The sequence below is a fragment of the Phaenicophaeus curvirostris genome, chromosome 1 (assembly GCF_032191515.1).
Source record: "Phaenicophaeus curvirostris isolate KB17595 chromosome 1, BPBGC_Pcur_1.0, whole genome shotgun sequence".
Lineage (NCBI taxonomy): Eukaryota > Metazoa > Chordata > Aves > Cuculiformes > Cuculidae > Phaenicophaeus > Phaenicophaeus curvirostris.
In genome coordinates, this window is record NC_091392.1 from 66,850,716 (window position 1) to 66,878,387 (window position 27,672).

Genomic DNA, 27,672 nt, shown 5'->3' on the forward strand with positions numbered 1-27,672 from the left:
TAATCCAAAGCTTTTTTCTTCAAATTTTTCCCAGGGAAACATTGACCAGTATTTAAATACACTGTGGTCTGATTCTCTCTCTTTTTTTTTTTTTACCTCCTCCCTCCAGAGGTGCTGAGCTAAGCATGCTGAAATTTTTGTGAATTAGACCTCACTGTTTCACATGGATTGCTGTGCTGTTATGGAGTCTCATGCTTGTTTTGATCAATTGTTTTTTTTTCTTTCATTTTCTGCATTGATTTGGAATTATGTTTTGAAGAATAACCTTTGTTATATATTCAGACTTGTACTTTGATCCACAGTGTAGGGTCTGGATGTCTCTGGACCATCTGTCAGACTGATTCTTTCAGGACAGAATTGTTTGGGTTGTCTGGAAGGGCTCCCATTCACTATGTAGATGATGCAAGAAGTGTATTGGTTTCAAAACTGTTTATCTCTACTGAACAAACCAGAACTGAAATGTGCTAAGAATCTTTTGCTTTTTGGTGAATGGCATCTTTCACATCTAGTGGTGTGAAGATGTGATGTGGCGATGGCATCTGGGGATTTGGTCTGAAAAGCAGACCTGTTGTTGAAGGAACCTAAAGTCTTCTGAGCAGTTGTTTTTTCCAGATCTCACAGCTTTATGAAAGTCTCAGTTTATGGAAGTGGCTGAAGGGTAACTGTGTATTTTGCAGTATCTGCTATAATTTCTTATGTTTCTGAAGCACGGTATGTGGCCTGTAGAGCACTCTGGGGTGGAAGAGGCAACATAAATGTAGAATTACTGCTCCAAGGGAAAGGGGATGAGTGTTGACTCAAAGTTTTGACATTAATTCCTTCCCATATAAATCACTACTTCAGTTCAAGCTGCAGCAAAGACTTACCTGATCTTTCTGGTAAAGGATTTCAGGCGTTTTGAAGTACATGGCAAGAGGCAGGGCTTGCAGAGTGCAGTCTTCAGTGAGAGGGTCCTCTTCTGTTTTCAGTACTGAATGCATTTCAGAAACTAGAGTTGCTAAAGATTAAAGAAAAAAACATTTAGCCAGTTTTACACCAACTCTTTTCCTTCTGCAGCTTTATTTTGATGGGTAGACTTTTCTTTGCCAAGCTACCTACTCACGCAGTAACCATGCCACAGCACAGTTGGAGTTCTGTTTATCCTCAGTAACCAGTTGTACTGCTATTAATCTGAATTCCTTTCCAGGGAGGAGGGGTGTTAGAAGTTAGCCCAGACATCTTGCATAGCTTAGACAGGTCAATGCGTTGCTTTTGCTCACTCTGTTTATCAGTACTAGTTTTAATCTACATTTGCACATTGTGCTTGTTTTGGGAGTGTGGTTCTCTCAGTTAGTCTCTAGGCATTTTCAGCATAATTGGGTACCTTCTTTAGATGTTCCAACTTCTGTTCCTTGTGTATAGCATTTTTCTCATTCTCACTGCTTTAAATGTTAAACTTGGTTTAATTTTTTTCTTCTAAATATAACTGTAGTCCCACAGTAGCAAATTGTCTAGCTCCTTCAGTGCCTGTTAAGTAGCTATTCTGTAGCATGAACTTGCTTGCATGCCTTTCGTTTAGACATCCATTCTGATGGCCAAGAATGGACTATTACATGTTTAGGAATGACTCTTAGAAGTTATAGGGAACTTAATTTTGAGAGTTTATCTTAATGCCCTAAATATTATTATTTGATTCATTAAGTTGCTAGTGCGTTGAAAGTAGTTATCCAGACTGTTACTAATATGAAGAGCCAGTTAATCTGAAACTTCCTTTCAATCTGTTGTGTGACGTTTTCCCACTTCCATGTTGATTTCTGAGCTTTTTTTTTTCTTTTTTTTTACTTTATCCTTTATGGTTATTTTTAATTCCTCTCTACCTTAAGTCTTCCTGCTGTTCTGATCTGCATGTTTGAAAAAAACGACAAAACAATTACAGTAATGCAGGAAAGTTATTTGGTCGGATGTTGTCATTAGGTATGGATTTCTGCTTCATAAGTATTAATGTCCGGGTGAGAAATCCAGGACACACAACCATCTGTTCCTCCAGTCCCTACAATGAATGTGGGATTTCTTGTCTTGACCATATGTTTTCTATTGCTGTTGGAACAGTAAAATGAAATTGGGGCAATTATGGTCACTTTTTTTGCGTTAAAACTTTTAAGCATCGTAATAGAGAATCTGAGAAAGCAGAGGACTGGGAAAATACCTGTTGGAGGCTTAGGGGAAGAGAGACTCTTCAGAACCTGTCTTTTTCCTCAAAGTCTTCAGAATCCCTCAGTAACTCTTTGCATGGACATGTGTATTTTTGTGTGTGATTGAGGTGGGAGGCATTAGGTGGTGGACATGTGGTGAGGAACCGTTCAGTTTGCTTTAATGTGAGAGCACATATGCCAAGCATGAGTGCGAAATGCCACTGCTGGCATCGGGCAGGCAGGGCACTGGACTAGGGGGCAGTTGGTTTTACTCTGCACAGTTCTTATTAAAGTAAGAATGCATAGACTATCAGAGCAAAACCCTGGATATTACTTCACAATTGTTACACTATTCCTTGTTATGTATAAGTTCATGACCAAGTGCAGCCTTATAAAAAAAAAAAACCCAAACAAAAATCTCTGCTCTTTTTTTACAGTCTTCCTCCGTTACCCAGAGAAAGCCCTACGTGCCCCATAAGAGCACTGTGGCATTGCAAGCCAACCCGATGGCGTCCTCTACTGCCGTGCCTGTAGGATTTCACTATGAAACAAAATACGTAGTTCTCAGCTACCTGGGACTTTTAGCACAAGAGAAGCCACAGGAGCATCCTCCTCCTCCTTCAACCCAAGGTAATATTTTCATATTCACCTATACCTATTTACACATACAACTGTTTTTGCAATTCGTTCTTGAACATTTTGTGTGTTGGGTGTAGAATGTTAGCCTGATGTTTAGTGTAATGCATCTCTTGTTTTGTTAATTTCAAATAAAGGGAAGAGATGCTGATGGAAACAAATCTGTTTGTATTTAGATTACCATTTTATTTTGAGCTTTGCCAGGGCTGATTGGTGTTTATGAAGCAAATAAGCTGTTTTAGTGGCTGTGTTCAGGTTAGGAAGGATGAATAGATACTACCTTCATTGGATCATTTGGAGAATTTGAGCCCATGCATGCTTTTTGGAGGGGCTGGTGGAAGTAAGCAGTGATGAGTGGTGTTTACTGGGATAAACCCTGAGTAATGACTTGAGCAATCTCTTATGCTAAGTAGTTTTGCGCTGTTATGTTAGCACTTCTGTTATTGCCAGTCAGTGGCCATGCAGGGATGAGAGGCTTAACTGAGCCTATGCTGCATCTATTTATTAGTTTAGTTTTAAGAAGTCAAGGACTACATGGAGTGAGATAGTCAGGTGTTTTCTTCCATAATAGGTTTATGCATATAGGAGGTTAAATAAATAGGAGGCAAGACAAAAGATGTTTGATCGATTGTGTTTCACATAAATCTAGGTAGTAACATTTTATTTTCTGGTGGCCAGCACTTAAACAATGTTGTTTGTCAAGATTGTTTTGGTGGCGTGTCAGTTCTTAATGACGTTTCTGTCACTAGTAGTTCCTGTGATTCAGAACTTACTCTGATGAAAGGCATATTAAAAAAACACAGTCTTCAGGATCTTTTTTCTTAACAAGCATTTAAGAATGCACACTCTTGTCATTTATGGAACTTACCTGTCATGAAGTGAGCAGTTCCTGAAAAGATACCATCAAAGTTATGACAGAAATGATTTTATCAGTTTGGCACTAAAGCACATCACATATGCTGGTTTTATTATATATAATTAATCTTAATATATTTAAGGTGTGTCTGTTACTTCCACTTTGACTGCCTCTGTGGGCCATGAAAGGAGAGGCACCTTAGTGCCAAGATGCTGTTTCGTAAAAACCTTTGTTGGGAAATGTGTTTATTTTAGCAATAAAGTCTCATTCTGAATGTCCCATCTGGGATACTGGGCTATAACTGGAAAGGCGTTGACCACATGTAAAGCTACAATGTGGAAGAGTCTGATTTGTTCTATAAGTGCAAGGTTCAGAAAGGAAACTGCTAGTCCTAGAGCTTTTTTTAAAAAATAATTTGGCTTTGAAATACTTGCAAATTGAGGGGAAACCTTTTAACTGATTCTTGTTACCAAAACCTCTAAGAAATATTTGAATTAAAGAAACTTCATAAATTGGTAGCAAAAAATGTTTAAATAATAACTGTTGAGTTGACTTCTCAGTTGTTATTTACATTGCTTATGTGACAGCAGGTTGTAGTTGGATTTGCTATTAAAATACTCTAAGCATTGATAGCTTTCAAATCTGTTTTTCCATGCTTTAGAGCACTTTGTTACTCTAAACCTTCCCTTCTTAACAGGAGATTCTCCTACATTTCCTCCACTGTCCCTTTCAAAAGCAGTCTGTGACCACAGCTTTTCCTCTCCTGTTCACCTTTCTCTGTAATTAGATCTCTCTTTTTGTGTTTTTTCTGTTTTCTGATTAAAGCCTCCATATAAAGTAATTTTCTCCATGCCATGTAGTTTCTCCCTCTGTTTTGTAATGCTTTGGATGGACTTCAGGCTGTTATTGGACCAAATGCAAATGCTTTATCCTTCTGCTTTAAGACTTGTTTCATTCTTTCGTAACTCACTTTTCCTGGTGCTTTTCTACTTTCCACGCTTCCTGCAGCTTTCATTTGTTTGACAGTTACTTTTTAGAAGTTGTTTCTCCTACTTCTTCTCTCATTGCTTATAGTTGAACAGTAGTTTCAGCTGCACTTCCAGGGGTGTGTGTAGTCAGGGCCATGTGTTTATTTTGAAGTACTGTATGCATCTTCTTTGAATTTAAAGTCTTTTATAGATACGGTCTGTATCTCCTTGTTGTGTGTCACGTAGCTGATGCCTACTTGGGGAGAGCTGTACCAGAGCACTCTGCTCCATGTGCTTCTGCCCTAGGGAGTCGGCGAGAGAAGCATCAGGCCGTAATGGCCGTTACCTGCACTGCCTAATGCACTGCTGGAAAGTATCTGGGCATTACAGTAACAAGCAAGGTCTGAGAAACGCGATTAGAACAAAAGTGTGAAAGCCAGTAAAGGAGAATTAACAGTTGTTGTGTAGAATCCCATAAGAAGAAGCTTCAGTGTTTTGATGAGGAAAGTGTATGAGGGATAACAACAGTATGGTGTCGTATTGTGCTTGTCAGTGTGTTTTTCAAGCAGTGTCTTGAACCATTGATATGATATAAACACCTTCCCTGGAGGTGTTTAAGGGATGGGTGGACGAGGCGCTGAGGGGCATGGTTTAGTATTTGATAGGAATGGTTGGACTTAATGATTTGGTGAGTCTCTTCCAACCTGGTGATTCTATGATTCTATGATGTCTTGACTGATACCAAATTCCTTTCATTTATGATTTTTGTGGTACTTTAAAACACTCCTCATTAGTCTTTCTATTCACTATGGCTGAACGTTGTTTGTTGTGAATTGAGAGGATTCTGATACAAAGTACTTGATCTTATTTTGCTTTAATTTGGTTATTATGCTGACAGACCTTTCATGTGAAACAGTTGATGAAGCAGGGACATTTGGCTATTGCCCGTTTCAGTTGCAGAACACTTACCTAATTTGTGTTTAATTCGTATGAGGTATTGGCTGTGCTATATGGTACTTTTGCTTCATAGATTTCTCTTAAACCCAAATAAGTCCTTACTCTTTGTCCGATTTCTGTATTGTGTTACAATATGAGGGGGATATCAGGAAGGCTGGTATTTTCTTCACCATGTTAACCTCTTTTGTCTCCTCTTTTGTCTCCCTTGGTACTGGAGAGTAAGGGACTCCTCTAGAGGGCGGTTCAGAGCAGGATCCGAATTACAGCCACCTTCTATCACCCACTGGAGAGCTTCTCTCTTTCCATAGCATGTATACAGAACATGGGGAAATAAGGCACACTAGCTGTAGTTAGTATTTTAGTATTTCTGTTGAGTCTTCTCCTACAGCAGTCTCCCAGGCTGCAGTGAAGTTTCAACACTCTGGTTAAAATAGCGATTATCTAATGGGTTATTAAATGAAACAATCCAAAACCTGATCTTTCCCAACAGGAGTGGTAGTTTTCTCTCTGCTAGAACTCGTAGGAGGAATTGAATGCTTCTGTCCATTCCCCTTCCTTTCTGCCTATGGTCATCTCCCCTAAAGCTCTGCTTTCCTGCATTTTGTGCAAGAGAATTCTTTTTCTGAAGTATGTCTTCTTGTTCCAAAATACTCAGCTTAGAGTAAATCTTTAAGATACTTGTTAGATTTCATGTTAAAACTTCTCGTTTTTTGCAGACATAATGTGCTTTACCAGACTGATGGTTTTCAGAGGGATTTTCTTTAGTGAAGAGACAACTTAGACAAATTACGTAGAAAATTACCTCACTGCATTTCCTTTTGGATCTCTTGGCTGGTCTTGATTTTGTTGCTAGAAAGATGGCTTTAATTACAAGAGCTAAAACCACTCCGGCTTCAAGCAAAGGTCAATCTAAGTCAACATGTGAGTACTACTTTGCAAGTTTTATTTAGATAGCTTCTTTTCAGTGCAGGGGCTGAAGAGAGAACACTCTGCAGTATTCTGGGCTCTTGAAGAAAAGATGGTTTCGTTGGACAAATCAGTCTTTAACGTTACAGCTCTATAGTGTTCTGTAGTGGATTTCAGTGTCTCCCAAGGAAAATCTAGCAAACTTACATGGGCACTAGTTGGAGAGATTTTTCCTCTTACAGTTTTGGCAGAATAGGGATTCTGCATAGCACTCCCTTTAGTTTATTTACATTCAAGTCCATTAGCAGTAAATTCTGTTACTTTTTGGTAGGTTTTCAGGTAGGTGAATAATACAGATTGCTTGGATAAATCTGACAAAACACACGCATTAAGGTATGGCCTCTGTAAGTTCATGTGGTTTGACCCAACAGCCAAGTACAATTACGTAAAACGTGTGGAAGCTCTTGTAGTATCTATAATTACAGGTTCATACACAGAAAATAAATATCACATATTGGAAAACAGATATACTTTTTCCCCCCACAGATTTCACGCTCATTACAGAAGCTTCCAGTCTGTTGCAGCTGTTAGTACTACTTACTTTATAAGTGAGTCCAAGTATTTTTAGTATAAATGCTGCTTTGTGTTTAATCAAGGCAAAACTTTTAGTATATCTCTGTTTTTTAATGTACTTCCCCATCCCATGAGCCTGTGGCTGTAATGAAGGTTCTGAAGGACAGTAATTTTTCTGTGTTCTCCTTGACAGAATGAGAAATCCGAAATAATCCCTTAGCTCACATAGTATTTGGAAGATTTATAATCAGTGCCACTACTGTGTGGTGGCATAGATTTCTCAAACAGTGAGCAAGGTTTTGTCAGCTGTGCTGTTTCCCCAAGGTGCATGCTATGCACAGTACTTTCATCCATTTATCGTACACAATGTTCTTTTGGCTATTTGTTATCTCGTTTGGAATTGCTCTGTGAGGTGTTGTATATAGTCAGTGATCAAGGCATTTTAATGGTTTCCCACACAGATTTCTTACAGCTGAGCAGCGCTGGGTCACAGAGAAAGGGGTTTTGCATTTATTTGTTCACTTGCTTTGGTTAGAAGTGAAATGTTATATTTCAGGAAATACCTGTGTAGGTAGGCAGAGATGGTCAAGTTTCATCCATTGTGGGTGAGCTCAAGGCTCCTTAGTGGCCATCCAAATATAATTGTAGTACCCCTTTTGTATTATGGTTTTGACTGTCATGGGTGGGATACCTTTTGTTGCAAGTTTTTCTGTCGTCAGGTGGCACTTGGAGTGGCTGTTGTAGAATCTTGTGGTTTTCTTTGAGCTCGATCCCTGTGTCTTCACATGCCATTCATTTTACCTACTGTTGGTCTGTGCAAAATCAAAGAGTTTTTTGAGGTGTTTTTAGCTTAGGAATAACTAATTCCTTAGAAACTTTCCTGTTAAGTCAAAACACGCCTGCTTTGGCTGAAAAGGGGCACATTGTAGGTCAGACCAGTCCAGATTATGGTAATGAGGTAGTTATTTCTTGAACGGAGGCAAGGAAAGGAGGTTTCGGGGTGTGACTTGGAGAAGAAAGAGGTGGTCCCTCCAGGAATGTGAATTCACGCTTAATTAAGCATCCTCTCTGCTCACAAAGAAAATTGACTACAAGTTGGCAATGTCTAGTCTCTTTTTCGTCTTAGTATTTTGGACTTCTTAAGTTTCTTCTAAGCTGAGCCTTCTTATGATTTATCAAGAGCTGCTTTTAAATGTTTTGCAAATGAAGGGCTACATTGAGGTACAGTAGTCTGTGTTTGGAAATTTACTGGGTAATGGATATACTTTTCTTTAAAGGAAACGTGAATGCACATAGAAAGAGATTTCTCATGCTTTTGTCACTTCTTAGTGTTTGCAGAGATTTTAGATACTTACTTATTCTCACTGTTTTAAAAAGTGTAGGGTGTGGCCTGTGTCCATGCTGATTTGGCAGATGGGGCAACTTAAAACAAGGGAGAATGACAGAGGTAGTCAGGGCTGCAGACTCCACGTGGCCCATCCAGTGGCATCACATCTAATCGCCGTCCTGGTTTATGTTTAGACTTGATGGTCTTAAAGGTCTTTTCCAACCTAAATGATTCTATGATTCTGTGCTAAAGAAATACTAGAATCATACTGCAAGTAAATTTTTATGTCGATGTTGACTATACAGAAGTTTATATAGAGACCTAGGAGAACTTGAAACAAGAGATATCAGTAAATTAAAATTAGAAGCATGAAAGAAAAAAAATGGAAAGCAATCTGTGACATCAAAGCCTTTCTTTTTCATTGGCCTTGGATTCACTTGAACTAAAAAGGTGTAACACCTTTCAAGTCTCTCCTTATGGTTGCTGTTGTCTTATGTTAACTGTAGTTAGACACAAACACTGTAGAAACAGATGTGCAGATGCTCTAGGTCTTATGAATGACTTCGCATCCCTCCTTCTCCTGGGATGAAAGCTGGGGAACCTGTTAGTCTTTATCGTTACTAAACATCTGGAATGACTTTATTGGTAGAGTTTTACTAAAGTATTACATTTGTTTAGTAGTCATAACACTGTCTGATTGGCAGTGATGCAGTTCTTTATGGACTTTTAGAATACACTTGCCCGTGCTTTGCAGGTGACTTCCAAACACCTGAAAAACAACATTTAACAAGAACACATAAGCAAAAAGGAACATTAATTCCATGAATAGAAAGTAGAATGCACTTACTTCTTCATGTAAGACTGTGGAACAGAGATTTGTTGTGTCTTGAGTTGGAAAGAGGCCTTTCAGAGTAAGTTTACCGAAAGGCCTCAATAGCCAAACCTGTTTTGTCAGCATAGAAAAGCATTTGGCGTTTATAAATCTTACAAGTACTATTTCTGGTGTGGTCATTTGCATTATTAAACATTGAAAATATTTTCTCACCTGCTAGAAGCTATTTTTACTGTTTTATTTTGTCTGTTTGCAAACTGTCTTGGAAGTTGTCTAAAGGGGAAGAAGATTCCTCTTGCCTAGGACCTTTGCTATTGGAATACACTGCTCTCCAACACTGGGTACAATTTTTGTTGGTAGCTGTCAACATACAGGAGTTGCAGAATGCTGAAGTCCATTGATAAACTGGGGAATAAACAGTGCAAAGTCACTGGTTCAGCATGGGTAAGTTTTTGATGTTTTGGCATGACTGAATAGTCAGGTGCTGTTGGAATCAGCAGCTGCTGCAAAGTTGTGGGTGTTACGAGATGGAAACCATTGACTGCAGCGCTGATTATCTAAACAGCTCTTTTGTACGCTGGCAGCAATGGAATTTCTCTTCCTTCCATTTTCCAAATGACTTATTATCAAATATGACAGCTTGTCATGTGTGATCATCATCACGTTAGTCCCGTGAGAACAGGCGCTCTTCTGAATACCCTCATCCTTTCCATATACAGGGTGAAGCACAGGTTAAAATAAGGGTTTGTACTTGCCTATACTTGTTGCACTTGACTGTGAAGCAGTGGTTCATTCATTCAAAGAGGCGACCTTAAAGGGTCTGACAAGGCATTAGTTGAGTGTTCATTAACCAAAAGGAGGAACAGTTTGCTCCTCTCTGAAATTTATTGTTCAGAGTGGCTACAGGAGACTATTTGAGAAGGGATTTAAGAAGCTGAAGTTACTCTGAACACAGCGATGATGATCTCACTGTGAGGTTAAATAAAATGAAATTAAACTGACTATCTGTCCTTCATTTGAACTGTTTACACAGTAAACTTTTTACACTGTGTCGTACACTGGTTTAGAATGACTTTTGTCTCACAGCTGTCTAGTAAGCACTGTTTTTTTAAGTATTAGCACACATTCAGTGGGTTGTTTCCTTGGACTTTTAACGTATTCTTCAAATGCAGAAGACCTTGCAAGCTTATTGTCTAGTGTTTTTTTTTTAAATACAGAAAATACCTGCACATCTGTGTGTGTTAACTGGTATTGTTGCCTTCATGGTTTTTACAGTCATACAAAAACTAGTGATACTTTCTGTGTGTCCATTGTGGAGGAGAGAGGAAGGCAATACAGCACTTAGTGAGTTGAAACAGAATTAGAGATGAACCAAAGGCAACAGGCAGTCATTCAGAAGGCCACCAAATTATGATTTAGTGTCATCAAAGCAGGAATGAAGGGAGACATGGCAAAAAGCTCCACTGGGTGTTGCAGGACTTAACTGAGGATTTGAATGTGAAACTTGAGTGATGAGGAAGATACAAAGTCAGGTGATACAAACATTATAGATATAAATCTTTTACCTTTTACTTTATTCAATCAAGTGAAGACTGGCCATGGAGCAGAACAATGTCTAGATGGCCAGGTGGAGCCGTAGGCAGTTGGTGTAGGTGCATGAAAAGGTGAGATAGGTTGGAGGGTCATCAGTACATCCGTAAGAAACAGTGGACATGGGCAGCGTTATCAGAAGGTCAGCCAGGAGGTGGTGCTTAAATCGTGGGCACAAGAGAACATGAGGTCCCACAAAAGTAAGGAATATTCTGAAGTAAGAGAGCTAAGAAAATGTGGTTTGGGTAACCTGGTCACTGATACTGTTGAAAGTAGCAGAGTGCAGGGCTAATGAGAAGTGGTAATTAATCCAAAATCTAGGGAAAGAAATGGCTAGAAGAGGGATTACTTAGCAAAGGTAAGTTTTGTGGTCCATTTTGTTTGCTTATTTATTTATTTCAGGAATAAATTAATACAAAATTCTCTTTTATATTTGTGTGGGTACAATAGAGATCCATTTTATCTCTAGGACATTTTAAGGAATTGAAAGACAAGAAGAAAATTTCAGTGGGAGGCTACTGATTCAGTGACGGTTGGAGAAAATTTGACAGCAGTTAATGGAGAGTCTCTGTAGTGTGCTTTAAGAATGAGATTTGAAGACATGCTTGAAAGCTGATGGAAGAAATAAAGATGAGCAAACCCAAAGAAAAAGCAGCCAAATAGCAAGAATTTTGAGCTGGAATTTTGTTTTCATTTTGTTTTTTGTTTCATTCATTTCATTAGTACCCATCCTATAAAGCAGTTACTTCAGTAGCTGCCTCGGGAGCTATGAGGCTGTAGCCTTATATTGGAAAGGCTGACATTCAGTAGGCAATTCCTTAAGATTCAAATGTTTTAAATACCTTTGCTTGTTTGGAAACAGTTTTGTGTCTCTTTTGGTACAGCGTAATAATTAAAATGGTGAGAGTCTGTGTAATCCTGAATGTGATGGCCTAAAACAACTTCTTGTTACCCGATATCTAGAGTCAGCACGCAGAATGTGTATGTGTGGTGCCAAACCATGGCATGTGTACTTCTGGGGATATGGCAACCATTTCAAATTCCTAAAGGACTCGATTAGGAGATGAGAGTTGGTGATTGACTGACAATTTTGGAGTCCTTTGACTGTATTACTTGTGAACCCAGTCTTAAAAAATTTCATTGTGGACTGTAGACTCCTCACAAGCAACGAAATAATGCACTGTTAATAGATCTTGGGACTCTTAATTAATGTAATTACATAGTTACTCGTAGTTTTGTAGATTTTGCAGGCATCAGTGTTAATTTTATATTTTGTTACTAAAAATCAAGTTTTTGCCTATGTCTGCTTTTTTTGGTGTAGTTTGATAATGAGTCTGTTAGTTTTAATGACTGTTTGTTTATGTGCCTTGGTTTGATTTTGGTCTTAAATTTAAAATAAGTTTGTTCTTAAAGCTATTGTATATTCTATTTGTGGCTTTACAGTTCTAATTTGATATATATGTGTTCACATTTAAAGCACTTCTGTCTTGAGTAGGCTCGGAAGTTTATGTGTTTCTGGTTTCAAATAATAAAACTTTTGTAATAAGTGCCCTCAAGGGATCATGCTTTTTGTGTGCTATCTGAAATAGAACTTTCACCTTGAATTCCTTTATAGTTAATATTTCAGTATCATGTTCCCTTATCTACGTTATTGGAAATACTACATTTGAATAATTTCTCTGGTTCCTTTTAGGGACTCAGCAACAGCTTATGGCACAACATGCTTTGGAGAAAGAGGCTTTGGAGAAGATTAAAATAGAAATCGAGGAGGAGCTAAAACGTCTTGATGAAGAAATCTTGGAAGGTGCTTTTCAGATTTTCTTGTTTCAGTCAATAACCTCTATGCACAATAATGGTGGTTAATTTATAACAGGGACTCTAGTTGAAGAAATTTTTGGGGGCATTGAATCTCTCTGTTCTCCTTCTTCCCCCCAGCCTTGAGATTTCTGCAAGTTGTCACATGAAGTTAAATAGTTAAACGTTACCCCTTGGAGCGATGAAGTCTTGCCAAAGCAAACAATTGAATGACATTTAATAGGCTACTATAAATAATGAAATGTAAGCAGCCCTTAAGCTGCTCCACTTGATGACAGCAGTGAAGTAATTTCTCAGCAGCTAACATTCAAGGGAGTGTGAACTTAAACCATTAGATTTCTCACTTCACCAGGTTTATTTTTTGTGGCATACTTTGACCTATAGATGTGGCTTTCATAGGACTCCTAGCACGGGATGATTTGGAAACAATCTTTGCTTTGCATGTGTGTTGCAAATTGGAAATCTGAAGTAGAAAGACTCTAGATCTGTTTATTTTCATCTGTGCAGACCTTTCTTAGGTGTTTTAAACTGAGAAGGAAAAGTTTATATGAACAAAATATTATTTAAAGAAAATGGTACTCTAAAACTGCTGCAGATACATCCGTGTGTGGGTAGATTTTTACTGTGGAAAACAGCCTGTCTTGCTCCTCTGTCAGGGTTGGCGTCAGCTTAAAACTGTGAATAGTTGCCCATTCAGCTAACTTGCTGGTTAGGATGCAGTTTTAAGGTAAGAGCTGGAGGGGAGTTGTAGGTCAAAGTCATCTGTGGCTTGTAAGTACCACTTGCAGAATGTATTTGGACCGTACTTGGTTTATTACAGTTAGTTCATAGCGTGTTTTGATGGTAGAGTTGTGATTTCTACATCCCTTATGCAAGTTATGTTAATTGGTGGGGTAAGAAATCTGAGACTGTTCTCATATGAACCTATTTTATTTTGTATGCTTTTTTTCTCTCAGCATTTACCACTACAGGATTTGACTGCCACACTTCTCCAGTGTTCAGTCCTGCCAATCCAGAAAGCTCAATAGAAGACTGCCTGGCTCATCTGGGGGAGAAAGTGTCCCAGGAATTGAAAGAACATCTGCACAAAGCACTGCAGAGCTTGCTTAGCAAGTGAGTTTCTGTTTACTTTTTCAAAGGGAAGGTGTTTCCTTTTGCATTGTGACTGCCACTGAAATGCTAAAGATGGGACTGCATTTCTGTATTGCATTTCTTTCCTTTTCAATGTTCCTTTATCTGTCTGTTTCTTTGTTTTGTGTTATAAAGTGGCAATACTTCTTGGTGGTATTTGCTCTTTGCAGTAGTGTAAGTTCTAACATTTTTCTAAGCTTTTAAGATGGAGCTTCTAAGACAAAGTCCTTTGAGTTGCTGGTGAAACTGGCAGCTGCCAGTTGCGGTTTCCAATTTTATGAATGCTAGGCTGTAGCCAGATTAACTTCTTTTACCTTGTAGTGAAGAGTGGAGATGAAGGTTCATTTGTAGTCTGGCTACAGTGGGAGAGTTTCCCTGAAAGGATAATAGTGAGATGCTTTGTGACCGTAATTCAGGTACACATTTGAAGCAGACGTGGGCCCCTGGGCTATCCTTTGGTGCCTTAAGAGCTGTCCTGCTAGTTTAAGCTGGTTGTTTAAATAGCACGTTGTACTTGGCATGCTAGTATCTTGATTAGTGTCTTTTGCAAATTGTTAAAATTGTTGTGGTTGCTTGGTTTTCTGTCATAAGTTACCAGCCTGATTTTAGTGGATCCACAGGAACCGCTTCTGGCAGTTCTGAGTGACCTCCAAGGTATATCTGTAGAGAGCTAAAGTTGGAAGATGCTACTTTAGGGACAGTTACATAAATGCAGTTGTGAAGGCAGCATTAGCAAATATGTATCAGAGTCTGTTTTGTGGATTGGTTTAAATAATACCACTCAAAAGAAGCTGAGAATCTCCAGTGCTACTCTTGCAGAGTTTCCATAGCTGTTCATGAGCTGTTTGAGCAATGATGTATTGGAAGCCTAGATATGAGCGTCTGGTATAAATTTTCTGATGCATAGGACTTAAGGCTTCCACACATGCACTGAAGAAGCATCTCATGCCCTCATGAAGGTCATACTCTTTATGGTGAACTTGTAGAAGATTATGAGTTTGGAAATCATTCCATCTGAACATCAGGAAACACCTTTTTACTGTGAGGGTGACTAACCGCTGCACAAGTTGCCCAGAGGGGTTGTGGAGTCTCCATCCTTGGAGATAATTCAAAAGCCATCTGGGCATGGTGCAGGGCAACCTGCTGTAGGAGACTCTGCTTGAGCAGGGGGTTGGACAGGGTGTTCTCCAGTGGTGCCTTCCAGCTCAACAATTCTGTGATTCCTTAACTAGCTGCCTAGTCAGCAACTAAGGGTTGACTTTTAATGACAAATATAATTTAAAACTGACTGTTCAAAGTCAGGTAAAGTGGGGCTTTGGGCTACCTAGAGAAAGATGTCCCTGCAACGATCTTTAAAGGTCGCTTCTGACCCAAACCATCCTGTGATTCTAGGACTGACCTGGAATTCACAGCAAAGATGCCTTCTAACATCTGACCAGACAGAAGAAGGTGGTTGTTTCTTTTTCCATGAGTTATCCAAGGGAGAAATACATTCTGTCAAATCATCATTTAACTTTCAGAAACTAATATATGTACTGTCTCCTTCTATATGCAGTTTTTATAGGCCAAAATTAAGTTTGGCTTTGTGAAGACTATTATTTACCCACTGAAAAGAGTTTGTGGGGTACCTGTTTCTCAAGCAGGCAAGAGAGATGCTAATGTGTTCCTCCAGAAATGGTTGAACCTTATCTGTCTTTACAAGCCAGGCAGTTGCCCCATGTGATCTTAAAAACTTGCACTTATCTTCTGACGAGCTGAGGTTTTGATAAATAACCTCCCTACAAACTGAAAAAACAGCCAGACAAATTGGAAAATTAGCCTTAAGCCTGGCGATCCATCCTTTTTGTGTGTCTGAAAATGTAAATTGAAATAACAGCATTTTAAGTTTGAATGTCTTAAAGGGTGTAGGTGATCGGCTGGCTGACTGACACGGAGGGGTCTTAATCGGTACAGTCTAAGCTGATAATTTCTGGAGAGTTCCTGAGATGAGGTTCTTGAAAATTAAGTGGTTCTAACTTGTCAGTAGCCTGATGTTCTAGGCTTCTTGTATTTTCTATAGGAAAATGTTTGCATTCCAAGTATCTTTTATTTGTATACGTACTTACATACATACAAAGTCTGAAATGCCTGTGAAAACGTGCTGACACGCATGCCTTTTTATAAGGCAAACTAGACCTACTGTTTAATCTCTTGATAATATCCTTCCTGCAGCTGTTGTTGCTCTTCTCATCCCACTGATTTAATTTGGATTTGCGTTTTAAAGGAACTAATGTACCAAAGAAGTTAAGAGAATGTACTTAAAATGACAAACCCGAATTATGTTTTCCCCAGTATGCTTTAACTCTGTTGTTTTACCCATGTTTGTTACAGTTGTGCTATTTGATGCCATGCTTATTTATTTTGCTTATAATTTCCTGTCCTCTTATATGCACGTAAACAAGTAGGTTAAGGTACAGTAGGCTGTTTGAACTCCAAGAACCTGTCATGCTCTATAAGCAGTCTTCTGTCCAATACCAGTTGCCACTATTTACCTTAAACTAAAGTCTGGACTTTTGTCATGGTCTGGCTCAGGACAACTGCTTTTGAAGTAGTACATCTACTGTCACTTGGTGGAAAGTCTATTTATGTTACTGACTGTAAGATACTATATGATGTTGGAGGTGAGAGTATGGAAGAGGAGAATTTCATCATCTCAATTCAGAGAAGTCTAGTGATACGATGAATCTAAAATAGAAGTATCTACTGAAATACAAAGGGGGGTTTGTGATCAAAAGTGTTGTCTCTTGCAAATCATAGAATCATAGAATGGTTTGGGTTGGAAGGGGCCATGAAGGTCATCCAGTCTAACACCCCCTGCAGTGAGCAGGGACATCTTCAGCTAGATCAGCTTGCTCAGAGCCCCATCCAACCTGACCTTGAGTTTTTCCAGGGGTGGACACCTACAGCCTTTCTGGGCAACCTGCTCCAGTGTTTCACCACCCTCAGCGAAAAGATTTTCTTCATAGTATCTAGTCTAAACTTCTCCTCTTTTAGTTTAAAATCATTACCCCTTGTCCTATTGCTACAGACCCTGCTAAAAAGTTTTCCCTCTCTTTCTTATAAGCCCCCTTTAAGTACTGAAAGGCTGCAATAAAGGCTTCTACTGTAATGTAATGCAGTCGGGCAGCCTGTGTTGCTTCATAGCCTATGTTGTTTATAAAATCTTCACTTGGCATTGACCTCTATCTCACCTGTGAATTTCTTAGTGGAACTTTTTAAAGTCTCAGATTGTAAGAAGTCATATGCAAGAGCTTAGAAATTTTGGTAGCATAACAGACAATCTACCTTGATAAGTAGGACGTTAGATAATGTCCTTTAAGTTGTAGACTATCAAAGTCTTATGAAGTTCATTTAATTATATGAAATTGTGTAACTGGAAGAAGGTGATGCCTTCCTGATCCTGTCTGGTGCTGGTGTTCTGTGTCCTGAAACAGGAGGCTTGTTAGCTCTTGAAAATTATTTGCTGCAATATATGTGAAAATATTTTGTTTTCTGGAAACTGAGAATTTTATTTTATTTTTGTTCTTTTGTTTCCTTTTGTAACTTACAGTGTTGATTTAACTTCTGCAGGCCGGTGACATATCAAGAATATCGGGAACGCACACAAGAGACAACTGCTCATGCCAGTGGATGGAACAAGGTAGCAGATAAGTGACTTTCACTTTAGTATCTCTGGCGTCTATTTGACGTCCACAGTGTTTTTTTACTAGGTATAGTTATGCTTCAGAGAGCAATAAGAATGAGAAGAACTGACTTGGTTAATTTTCACTCTCAGGATGGTAGATGTGGACATAATCATAGAATCATAGAATAACCAGGTTGGAAGAGACCCACTGGATCATCGAGTCCAACCATATGTAGGTTTTGGATAATTTAGCCAGAATGCTTCTAATGGAAATGTTAGGTCAGTTTTCTTTTATTATAGTAAAAGGAAAGGAGTTGTTGCTTGGCATAAGTTTTTTTACAATAATCAGTAAACATTTTTATATTCCCTAGAGAGATTTATAGTTTTAGCAGTTTCATAATGAATTCTGAGGCAGTTGTTTTCATATAAGATCTCTGCTGTTTCTTTGCTTCCATCTCAGGCTCAAAATATATGTAAAAAAAAGTACTAAACATGGTGAAAATAAAAATGGATAGTATCTTCCCAATATTTATATTGCTCGGAAAACATAAGGGTGATGTGGCTGCAGGAGTTTCAGGAGTAGTTATCACAAATGGTATGAAGCTTCTTTTAGAAACAAACCACAGATCTTTAAATGAACAATCTTATGTAAGTTTTACTATAGAATGAGTAGAATTACTGTTCACAGATTAATCCTTCATTAATCATTCAAATTCATCATCCTAATCATTCTCTGGTGGGTACAGAGTGAGTATCAGAAAAGAATGGAAGAATTAAATAACTATTTGCAAAGCTAATCACAAATTGGGTGTTAAATAGTCTTAAATTTAAAATAGAACGATAAATACTTCTTTTTCTTCCAGAAATACTTTTCCTTAACTAGATTACCCTGCCTGCTTCAGAAACTGATCATCTAACTAAGGGTGATGGTACTTTTAAAGCAGTTTATTAAACATTGCCTGACAAGTTACTGCCTGTGGCTCCAGCAATTCTAATTAGTGCGCATGCACTTTCAGTTTATCGTCTTGTGATTCATAGCATTTCAGTTTAAACATCCGTGAAATGTGATTATCAAGAATGTGGCTTAAGCTAGCACATTTATTTTTCAGTTGGTGAAAACTAAAAACGAGCAGAAAAGCAGTGGTGACTCAGTTGGCAAGGGAGGAGGTGGATGGAGCCTGTCGGTTGCCTACTGCGTCTCCATATGCTATTGGTACACACCTCTTGAAGAGACAGAGCCCTGGGTAGATGGATCAGCCGCATTTGGAGTGTTATGATTCAGCCTTCATTGCTGCTTCGTTGTGCAGCCCTTGTAGCTAGTGGATCACCTTGTGGTTGCGAATGTAATCCAGAAGATGTGTGGTCATCGTCTTTGCTAACCTGTAATGTTTGTTGCTACAAAATTTGTAGTCCACAAGCAAACCAGAATGGAATTTTTTTAGAACAATACAGCATCTGTTTGTATTGTTTTCTTTGGGGTAGCCTGATGCTTCAGGAATGCCTAGCAGTTCCTTTAATAATACTTGTTTTGAGGACATGGAGTACACTTATGTTGGTTTCATTTCCTTTTAAATTCCTTTATCACCGTGATCAGAATCGCCTTTTATAATAGAATAGATTGAGGTATCTTTCCTCCAACCTCAACCTAGCTTACTTTTGACTCTAAAGAAGTAGTTGTTAGAAAAATAGAAGTATCTATAAGTAGACGTAGGGTTAGGTCCAATTAGCAGGCATGCAGTAGGAAAATGAGGCTATGCTGGCCTTAAATTTGTGAAAATCTGAAGGATATACTTTTAAATTGTGTCTGTTGGGAGAATGGAAGCTAACTGCCTTTTATGACTAAATAATAAGAAAATATACAACTAGCTGAGCTAGTTGACCAGAATAATACATCATTCCCTCTTATATGCTTACAGACCTTATATATCCTATTGTTTCTTGGGTGGAGCAGAAACTGAAGATGCACAGTAGCTGTAGCAGTTGTCAAACAGTTAAAAACGTGGAAATGCCTCCCCACAGACAGAATCCTAGAAGAAATAAAACCTGAGGCTAGCAGATGAAATATGTTTTCACTTACATGTAATCTGTATCTGCTGTGCTTGGTCGCGGCATCTTGCACAGCAAGATGGTTTTTTGCCTTCAGTAGCCTACGACCTAGTACATAAAATCTCGCTTTACATTTCTGAGCCTTTGCTGTTGTAGGTATGTATTACTGTATGTATGTGTAAAAGCCCCACACTGATGCGTGAAAGGCCCAGTATCTCTGTGGCACAAAGCAGACTCAGAGTAGTCTTTGCAAATCTTCTTTGTAGTTATGTGAATGAGAGATGTGGCACGTAGGTAAGCGTGTACTTGTGGGAGGTATTGGATTACCTCACTGGCTGGAGGTTGAATGAGGACAAAGGATTGATCTGTCTGGTTTACGATCGGGAAGGTGTCATTTTTAGTCATACCAGTTTTCAAAGAATCTTTTCGTTATACAGGCACTAGCAGAAAGGAGACATTTGTAAACACAGCTGTTAATTTTTCCACTTAAAAATGTGGATCTTTCCCAGAGTGCAATGGTGTGTTTGAATGGCTGAAGGTATTTGGTTAACTGACTAGCACATGGGATGTAAAGGGATGTTTTCAGTCACTACAACATGAATATTGATCTGAGTGAAGAAATATTGCAAGATAAACTAATATGTAGGAACATCAGTCCTTCTATTAGCATCCCACAGAAGCAGATTTTACCCACAGGCATTAAGAGTACTGTTTCCCAGCAAAAAAAAATCAGGAAAAGAAATTATTTCTCAGAAATTGTGATGTGAAAATAATAGGCACAATGTTGGATTCTATAAAAACAAGACGGGGTCTTCATCTTGTATTTGAAATGAGGCACTTGGAACAAAACCAAACTAAAACCAGCTCGAACTTCGGGCAAATTATATTTCTGTAACAAAATAAATGCAGTAAAAATTTTAAATACTCCACTGTTGAGTTTTTATGCTTTTTGTTTAAAATTGAATATCACATACATATTCCAAAAATACATAATCCCATTATTGTGCATCAGATAAAAGCATAACAAATATTGATACTGAGAGTCAGCTTAACTGCTCAGTTCGGGTTAGCAAGCATCTTAATGCCTCATTTTTACTGATAATTAGAGCCAAAGAATAATAAAACAAAATGTAAGAAATGATCTTGTAAAGAGCTAAATTAACTTTTGTGTTGAAATAGTCAAAAGGTAGACAGAAGGGGCAGTTACTTTGGATGTAGCTTTGTAGCTTTTAGTTTGTATGTACATTTAGATTTGTGCTGTTGTACTAAGGGATTGCAGTAGTGTAAATGAGAGAAATCTTTCATTTACACAATCAGAAATCTTTTATACTAAGATTGGGTTTTTTTAATGATTTCATAGGAGTTTTCTCCTGCCAAATACTTTCTGTCATGCTGTGCTTGATACTGTGCGTGTTTTTCTTCAGTCAAAATACAAACAGCCCCTAGCATTCGTTCCCAGGTGTACTGGTGGAGGGAATTGCAGTTGCTTTGAATTGCTAAGCCTGTATTTTTACTTTGATATAGTTAAATCTCATCACCATTCCAATTGCTGCTGAAGTACAGAAAGCTGTTGTTAACCTTTATGGAAGTAGGTAATTTTTTTCATTAACTTAGGGGTAGTAGCACGCAAACCTCTTCCTACTGTTGTCAAAGGCAGACGAGTCAATAATTTTGTTGGGAAAAGAAAACCAGGTTGTGTGTGTTGGTCTGTATGGGACTGGATATTGAAGTTTGAATTTGGTCCCTTGCTCCTAGGGCCTGCAGAGACCTGGTAAATTAGGGAGGAATGGATGGTTTAGCTGTTTAAGTTGGCAAAGACAGAAGGCAAAAATCATGTTCAATATGCCAGCATTTCATCTCCCTTCACTTTCTAAGCAGCCTTTTTTTGATCCTTTGTTTCTCTTGCCTTCAAATTAAATGTCAAATGTTTTGAGATCTTGGTGTTCTTGCTGTTGTAGAGTTATGTGGGTGTGCCCAAAGCCTCTGAAAGATGCCTAGTCTTGACAGCATGTTCTTGGTTTCAAAAGTTTGAAGTTTCTTCTGACACTTACCTCACCCTGACCTGCTCCTTATGTTTCTGCCCTGTAAGTTTGCACCTCTTCTACCTCCGAGTTAAGAAAATTATAAGAAACTCAAAAAACCTCAAGGCTTTTAAAATTCCAGCACCATCTCGTTCCTTCTTAAGTGACTACAGTGTTAACTGCTCCAGAAGAACAGTACTATAACCTGTCTGTCATAGAATTGGACTCTGAGTTGTTAATCAGCTGGTACATGTTAAATTTATCAGATTACAGGTATTTTTAAGACCCCATCTGTTTTCAGTCATCCATCTCAGTGTGACTCCGCGATGAATTTAGTACGTCTCAAAACCCAACCTACTTTTCCTATTCATCTTCCTCCAGCTTTGAATCCTAAGGTGTGATTTCTGGCAATAGTAATGAAGGATATTTACAGAAGATAATGTTGGGCTGAAGGAGGAGGAGACTGGGAAAGGAAGGAGGGGTTTGGAGTTCAGTCTTAGCAGTAGTATTAGCCTGCATTTACAGTATCACAGAATTGATTAGGCTGGAAAAGGTAACTTTAAGGTCATCAAGTCCAAGCTAACCTTAACACTGCCAAGCCATCCGGTAAACCATGTCCCTAGACAAGAAATCTTTACATCTTTTGAATACCTTCAGGGATAGTGACCCAACCACCTCCCAGGGCAGCTCATTCCAGTGCTTGACCACCCCTTCACTGAAGTAATCATTCTTAATATCCAGTTTAAGCTACCTCCCCTGGCACAACTTGAGGCCGTTTCCTTCCTCCTATCATGTGTCACTTGGGAGAAAAGACCAGCACCCACCTTGTTACAACCTCCTTTCAAGGAGTTTTAGCGAGCGGTTAGATCTCCCCTCAGCCTTCCCTTACCTTGTGCAGCTGGGAAACAATGTTATTCGCACAGTGAATAGATGGTCCATGAAGTTGTCACAAACTAAGGGCAGTAAAACTTAGAAATATTTTTCTCTTGTATCGTAATTTAGATGCTAATGACTTCATTTCATGCTGGTTTCCTGAACTTGGCAGAGTGCTGCATATAAACTTTGCCTAGAGGGCCAGTCGTGCTCTAGGAGAATAAATTTAGAGTTTAAAAGTTGAACTGCATGTTGTTTAGGCGAACAAAATAAGATTTCAGAAGGAAGTGTCTAGAACTCTATAATATGAAGGAGATGGGGTCACAGTGTGCTACATCTTCTACAGCAATTCATATTTGGTTAAAGACTGAGCATTCAGTTAAAGACAAAAGATTTGAAAAAAGGAAAGTAAGTAGGAAATGAGAGAGGGAGTTCTGTAGTGTTTGGCACAGGAGAGTTTAACATGGAGAAAAGTTTGTGCTTGTCGTGTTAAACATGTCTGTAGTCATAGGCTGCTGGGATGAGTTGTTTGTTTCTGTCCTGTCTGAAAGCCAAGTGTAAACTTCTAAAGAGACTGTGGCTGTGTTGAGGAATGTGTGCGAGTTTGCTGTTTAAATACAATTTGGATGCATATCCCTTTGAACTATTTATAATGTTGCATCTTTCTGCTTCTGGGCTAGCAAGTTCTGGACCTGTTCTGCTTCTTTATCTCAACCTTACGTTGGAAAAAAATGGGACTTCAGGAAGCACTGCAGTGCTGTTCTGTGAAACTCTCAAGTTAAGCTGTGGTGTTTTGCTTACCAGATTGAGTGCTGCTTAGTTACTGAATTGTATTATGTACAATGAAGTGTGCAGTCTCCGATATCTTTTGACTTGTAGATTCAGGCCTTTTCTGTGGATCACGTGACTTCTTCTAGTTTACCTACACAGCACTGATAAAGCTTTCTCTGTTTATTCACATTTCTTGGGTTTGTTTTTTTTTAAGGTCTTGGTACCCCTGGTTCTGCTACAACAATTTCTGATGGAGTTAACCAGACGGGGCCAGGAACCACTGAGTGCACTTGTGAACTTCGGAGTGACATATCTAGAAGACTATTCAGCAGACTATATCATTCAACAAGGAGGATGGGTGAGAATACAATGTATAATTTTCATACTTTCTTCAAAGCGTGATACTAGTTTTACTAGGATTGAAAGCTGAGAGGGATTGCTAGGAGTAAAGGAATGCCCAGAAAAAGCAAAAAAAAAGCAGAAAGATCAAGGCCACATAGCTGGAAAGGGATCTTGGGTAGTCATCTATTCCACCTTTTTGCCCCAAGGCAGAACTGACTTTTAGCCATTCATTTCTGGTGCTGACATTGAAGACCTATGTGATTAGACTCCACCATTTCCACAGGCAGTCTGTTTCACTGCTTCACATGTCTGGTTGGTTGGCTCACCGTTAAAATGGAAAAGGTCCTCAGATATCAAATAATAAGTAGTTTTCATACTGTGACACATGCTGTGTGTTAAGATGCTGATGCATGCTGCTGTATAGCGAGTTTTTGTTTGTATGTTCTTTCCTGTTAAAATACACTCAGAACTGCACTTAGAAGGAAACACTCATAACAAAAGAGGCTGTGCTCTAGAGGATTATTTTTTTAATGTTATCTTGATACTCAGATGACTGCTTGGAAATGGTGTATTTTTTTTTTTTTCTCCTCTTAAATTTCAGCGGATATTTTAGCAGATAAGTAATTATTAGGGAGCACTTCATACAGCAATGTCAGTAGGTACTAATTTATTGTTATAATAAGTGATAGAATAGCTAATGTATATTGGATTTTATAGCTATGTAGGAATGTGGAGAGAATGAGCAATCAGGATTTCTTTGTGCTGCGTTTCCTTGTGGAAATCTTCAATTCATGGTAACCAAAATTCCTGAGTCATGGCACGCCGAGAAAGTTACATTTAAAAATGCATCACAGAGGCAGCTCGCAGCCAGTGGGCTGGGTCTTGAAGCTAGAACAGTGTGAAAGGAGGCTGAGCTTTAGATTACTGAGTTTGGGAAAGTTGCCACGTTTGAATGGAACTAATCTCAGATTAGTGAAATGGCTCCAGCAAGTTGATTTATTTGAAAAAGAAAAGCTGTTCAGGAAAACCCAGTGACTAAAAAGTGCTGGTAGGAAAAATCTCATTCAGATAAGTTCTTATTTCTGGACTTTACCTGAATTTCTCTTCAGGAGTAGTTTCTTCCAGAATTTCTGCACATCTGCATCTTTCTATATCCTTTCCTGACAATCATGGATAATGTTTTTCAAAGCCTTTGGGAGGCTTTGTCTTTAATAGACAGAAACACTAACAGCGTGCAGCCAAATGACCCAAGGTCATTTGATAAATCCACTTGCATTTCGAAGTATTTCCATCACAGAGAAGGTCCTTACTTGCAGCTTTAAGACAGGTGGACATTAGCGCTATTTTGCTTTTCTGCTTTTTTCTGGTTTACCTCAGAAAAGGCTGCAGTCTGTTCTCTAGTTCCTGTTTGAGTGCTCGAAACATACCTAATACAGCGCAAAACCTCTGAAAACAACTAACTTTCCACATGGCCTCCAAGTGGGGGGTGTATGCTTTGTGTTTGTGTGACTGTGCATGTATGTACAGAGCAGGGTAGTCGGTGTTTAATGGGCTACGAGCTTGTCTGTATGCATCCAGTCAGGCATAAAATCAAACTGACATAAGCGGTGCAGCAAACAAGCCAGAGCTATTTTTGAAACAGCAGAAGAGGCGAGGAAAGGAACAAGGCGATGAAAACCCTTTCCAGACGAATTATTGTTGCAGCACTAACCTTTTGTGAGTTGCTATGGGGTTGGGGACCCACTGGGCTTTACTTGGTACTAGGAAAGCAATATATGGTTTTATTGTCTTATATTATTTTTGCCCCAGTAATGAAAGTGCATGTTTTTACTGAGTGACACGCTTCTTGGTTTCTTCCAAATTCGTGGGATGGTGTTCTGGGAGCAGGGCATGGGTGAGGGTGGGAGAGTGCGTGCGTGCTTCTGAGAAGGGCTGGGAGAGAGCTGCCTGTCTGGCTCTTAGCCATCACGCAAGTGGGTTGCATTTTTTTAAGATAAGCATCTACCACGGGAGCCCTGTGTGCTGTCGGTAATGCTTCTCCTGGAGCCGTAAGGGCGATGTATAAACTCGGGAGTCTCCGGTGAATTATGTTGCTGTGACAGCAAGAGGTTCGATTTTGGTGTTAATTCCAGAACAGTGTGAAGGTAAGTCTTTCCTACAGCTGCTAAGAGCATGCTTAAAACTGAGGAGCTACCAGAACAGCCTGTCTGGATTTTTTTCATGGCTCAGGAGCACAGGAGAGCTTCACAGGAGTCAGGCTCTCAGGGACAGATGTGAAAAGTCCTGTAGCATCTCTGGAGCTGTCTCTTCCCTTGGCACCACATCATTTGGGATCAGTTTTTGGATTGAAGCCTACCAGGAGGGAAGTAGCTAGCTGAAGGTAAGGGGTCAGCTGAGCCCTTCCTATGCCCCACTGCAGATCTGTGGAGGCAGAATATTAAAGAGCTGTGTCATCTGGTGGGACTGCTTGCTGCATCATGCTATGCAGTCAGGATGTGGTTGGAAGAGCTCCTGAGGTTCTGCCTGTGTGCGAGACTTCAAGTTCTTTTGTGGCCTTGGGAGGCTTTTAGGTCCCAGAAAGCATCTGATCAAGGATGACGGACAACAGTTAACTAGAAGCAAAATTGCTAGCTCAAGGGAATAAAGGTTGAGAAATTGGACAGCTGGGCAGTAGATTTCAGGTAACTGGTGTGGCTTGTGAGGAATGGGAAATCTGGGACACTAGAGAATAGAGCCTGTGAGGTAAGAAGTCAATTTTGGATTTTTCATCCTGGTCTGCTGAGATATGGTGATGAGATGATGTGTTGAAACAATGAGTGTTCTCCTCAGGCTCTAAAATTGTAATTCAGTTCACTTTTCCTGGTAGGGTGGGCCTGGGGTGTAATGGCTGGGTGAGTGGTGGGAAAATGACTGGCCTAAAATACAGACAGTGTTTTGATCCTGTGATTCTTCTGGCTGTTAGGTGTGCTCTTCCCCTCGGGTCTGTTTTACTGCTTCAGGAAAAAAACCTGAGCAGGGGTGTCTGCAATGTGCTGCATATTGTGTTTGGATGCAGCTGCCAACATAAATATGAGTGAAGAGATGAAATGACTACTCCATTTAGTTTCCAGTCTCTTAGATTTGCAGGTAGATGCAAGTTGCGTTTGGAGCACTGTAGGAAAACAAGGAAATACTGCTTTATTCTGGACAGTCTCCTTCTTTTACTAATTGCAGTCACAGGTTTGGCTGCAGCCCTTACATTTACCCCGTTTGACTGCAGCCCTTACGTTTACCCCATTTGACCTTAAGTTTCGTTGTGATCTCCCTTTTGGAGCAAAAAGCGCATTTGGCATTTCAAGTTTTCTAAATAGCCACATGTAGGGACACACATTTCTTCCTCTTCACTCTCTGTTTTGAACCCGAATGGTCATGCTAAGATCTCATTCACTTATTATTTTGAACCATCGCAAACCAATTCCCAGCCTAATTTAGCAGCAGCTTCATTCTTCTCTTTCCTGAAAGTAGTGTTAGGGCTCAGCAAACAGATGAAAAGTGTACATGCTCTCTCCTCCCCTTTCCTTCTGATCCCGCCCTTGTCTTCCTCTCCCCTCCCTCCTCTCCCAGTACTTCCCCTCCCTTTTTGCTCTGTCTGACTTCTCCAGGATTGAATGCTGCTGCATCAGAAGCAAGTCTTGGTCTCCTGGAAAAGTGCACAGTAAGACCAGTCAGTTGGTAAGGATGTTTTTCCTCTTCCTTTCCCACCCTTCTTCCCAAATAATTTATTTCTTTTAAAGTTCTTCAGATCCTGTTTTCTGTGTCTAGATTTCATCTGTCTTGCAATAGCTTGGAATGGCTGTAGGAAAGGAAAAGTATAAGATTACTTGGAAGCTGCCTGGTTTTCCTTTTTTCTCAGATTCATATTAATGTTGCAAGCCCATCTGCTTTTCTCTTGTTTGAAAGAGGTGATCTAAGTGCACACAATCAGAGTTTATCAGTAGTCAGTTAGTAACCTTTTTTTTTCTCAGTAAGAGGCTGGTATTTGTATTTGTGGCCCGTAGCTGGAATTGTCTCTGCCTTCCCAGGGTTCTTATCTCATGAACTGGATTTGAATTTAACTCATTATTTGCCCACATTGAAGAGCGTGAAAGTAAATTCTCTTGTGCGTAGTGTTTAGGGTTTCTTATCTCAGCCTTAGAAGAGCTGTTCTGTGTTTC

The 27,672-nt window shown here is 39.3% G+C and overlaps 2 protein-coding genes across 9 annotated transcripts in view; one reads left to right on the forward strand and one right to left on the reverse strand.

Moving 5' to 3' along the window:
- MICAL3 (microtubule associated monooxygenase, calponin and LIM domain containing 3) overlaps nt 1–27,672 on the reverse strand; it is a 571,168-nt gene that overhangs the window by 320,126 nt on the left and 223,370 nt on the right. The gene's annotated exons all lie outside the window — the stretch shown is intronic.
- Nucleotides 1–27,672, forward strand: part of BCL2L13 (BCL2 like 13) — a 44,928-nt gene that overhangs the window by 3,776 nt on the left and 13,480 nt on the right. For both annotated transcript variants that reach the window (XM_069861086.1, XM_069861095.1), the window contains exons 2-6: nt 2,609–2,801; nt 12,510–12,620; nt 13,588–13,744; nt 17,372–17,441; nt 23,352–23,495. In XM_069861086.1, the coding sequence (XP_069717187.1) occupies nt 2,678–2,801; nt 12,510–12,620; nt 13,588–13,744; nt 17,372–17,441; nt 23,352–23,495 (606 nt within the window). In that variant the 5' untranslated portion in view covers nt 2,609–2,677. The remainder of the gene's footprint in view (nt 1–2,608; nt 2,802–12,509; nt 12,621–13,587; nt 13,745–17,371; nt 17,442–23,351; nt 23,496–27,672) is intronic.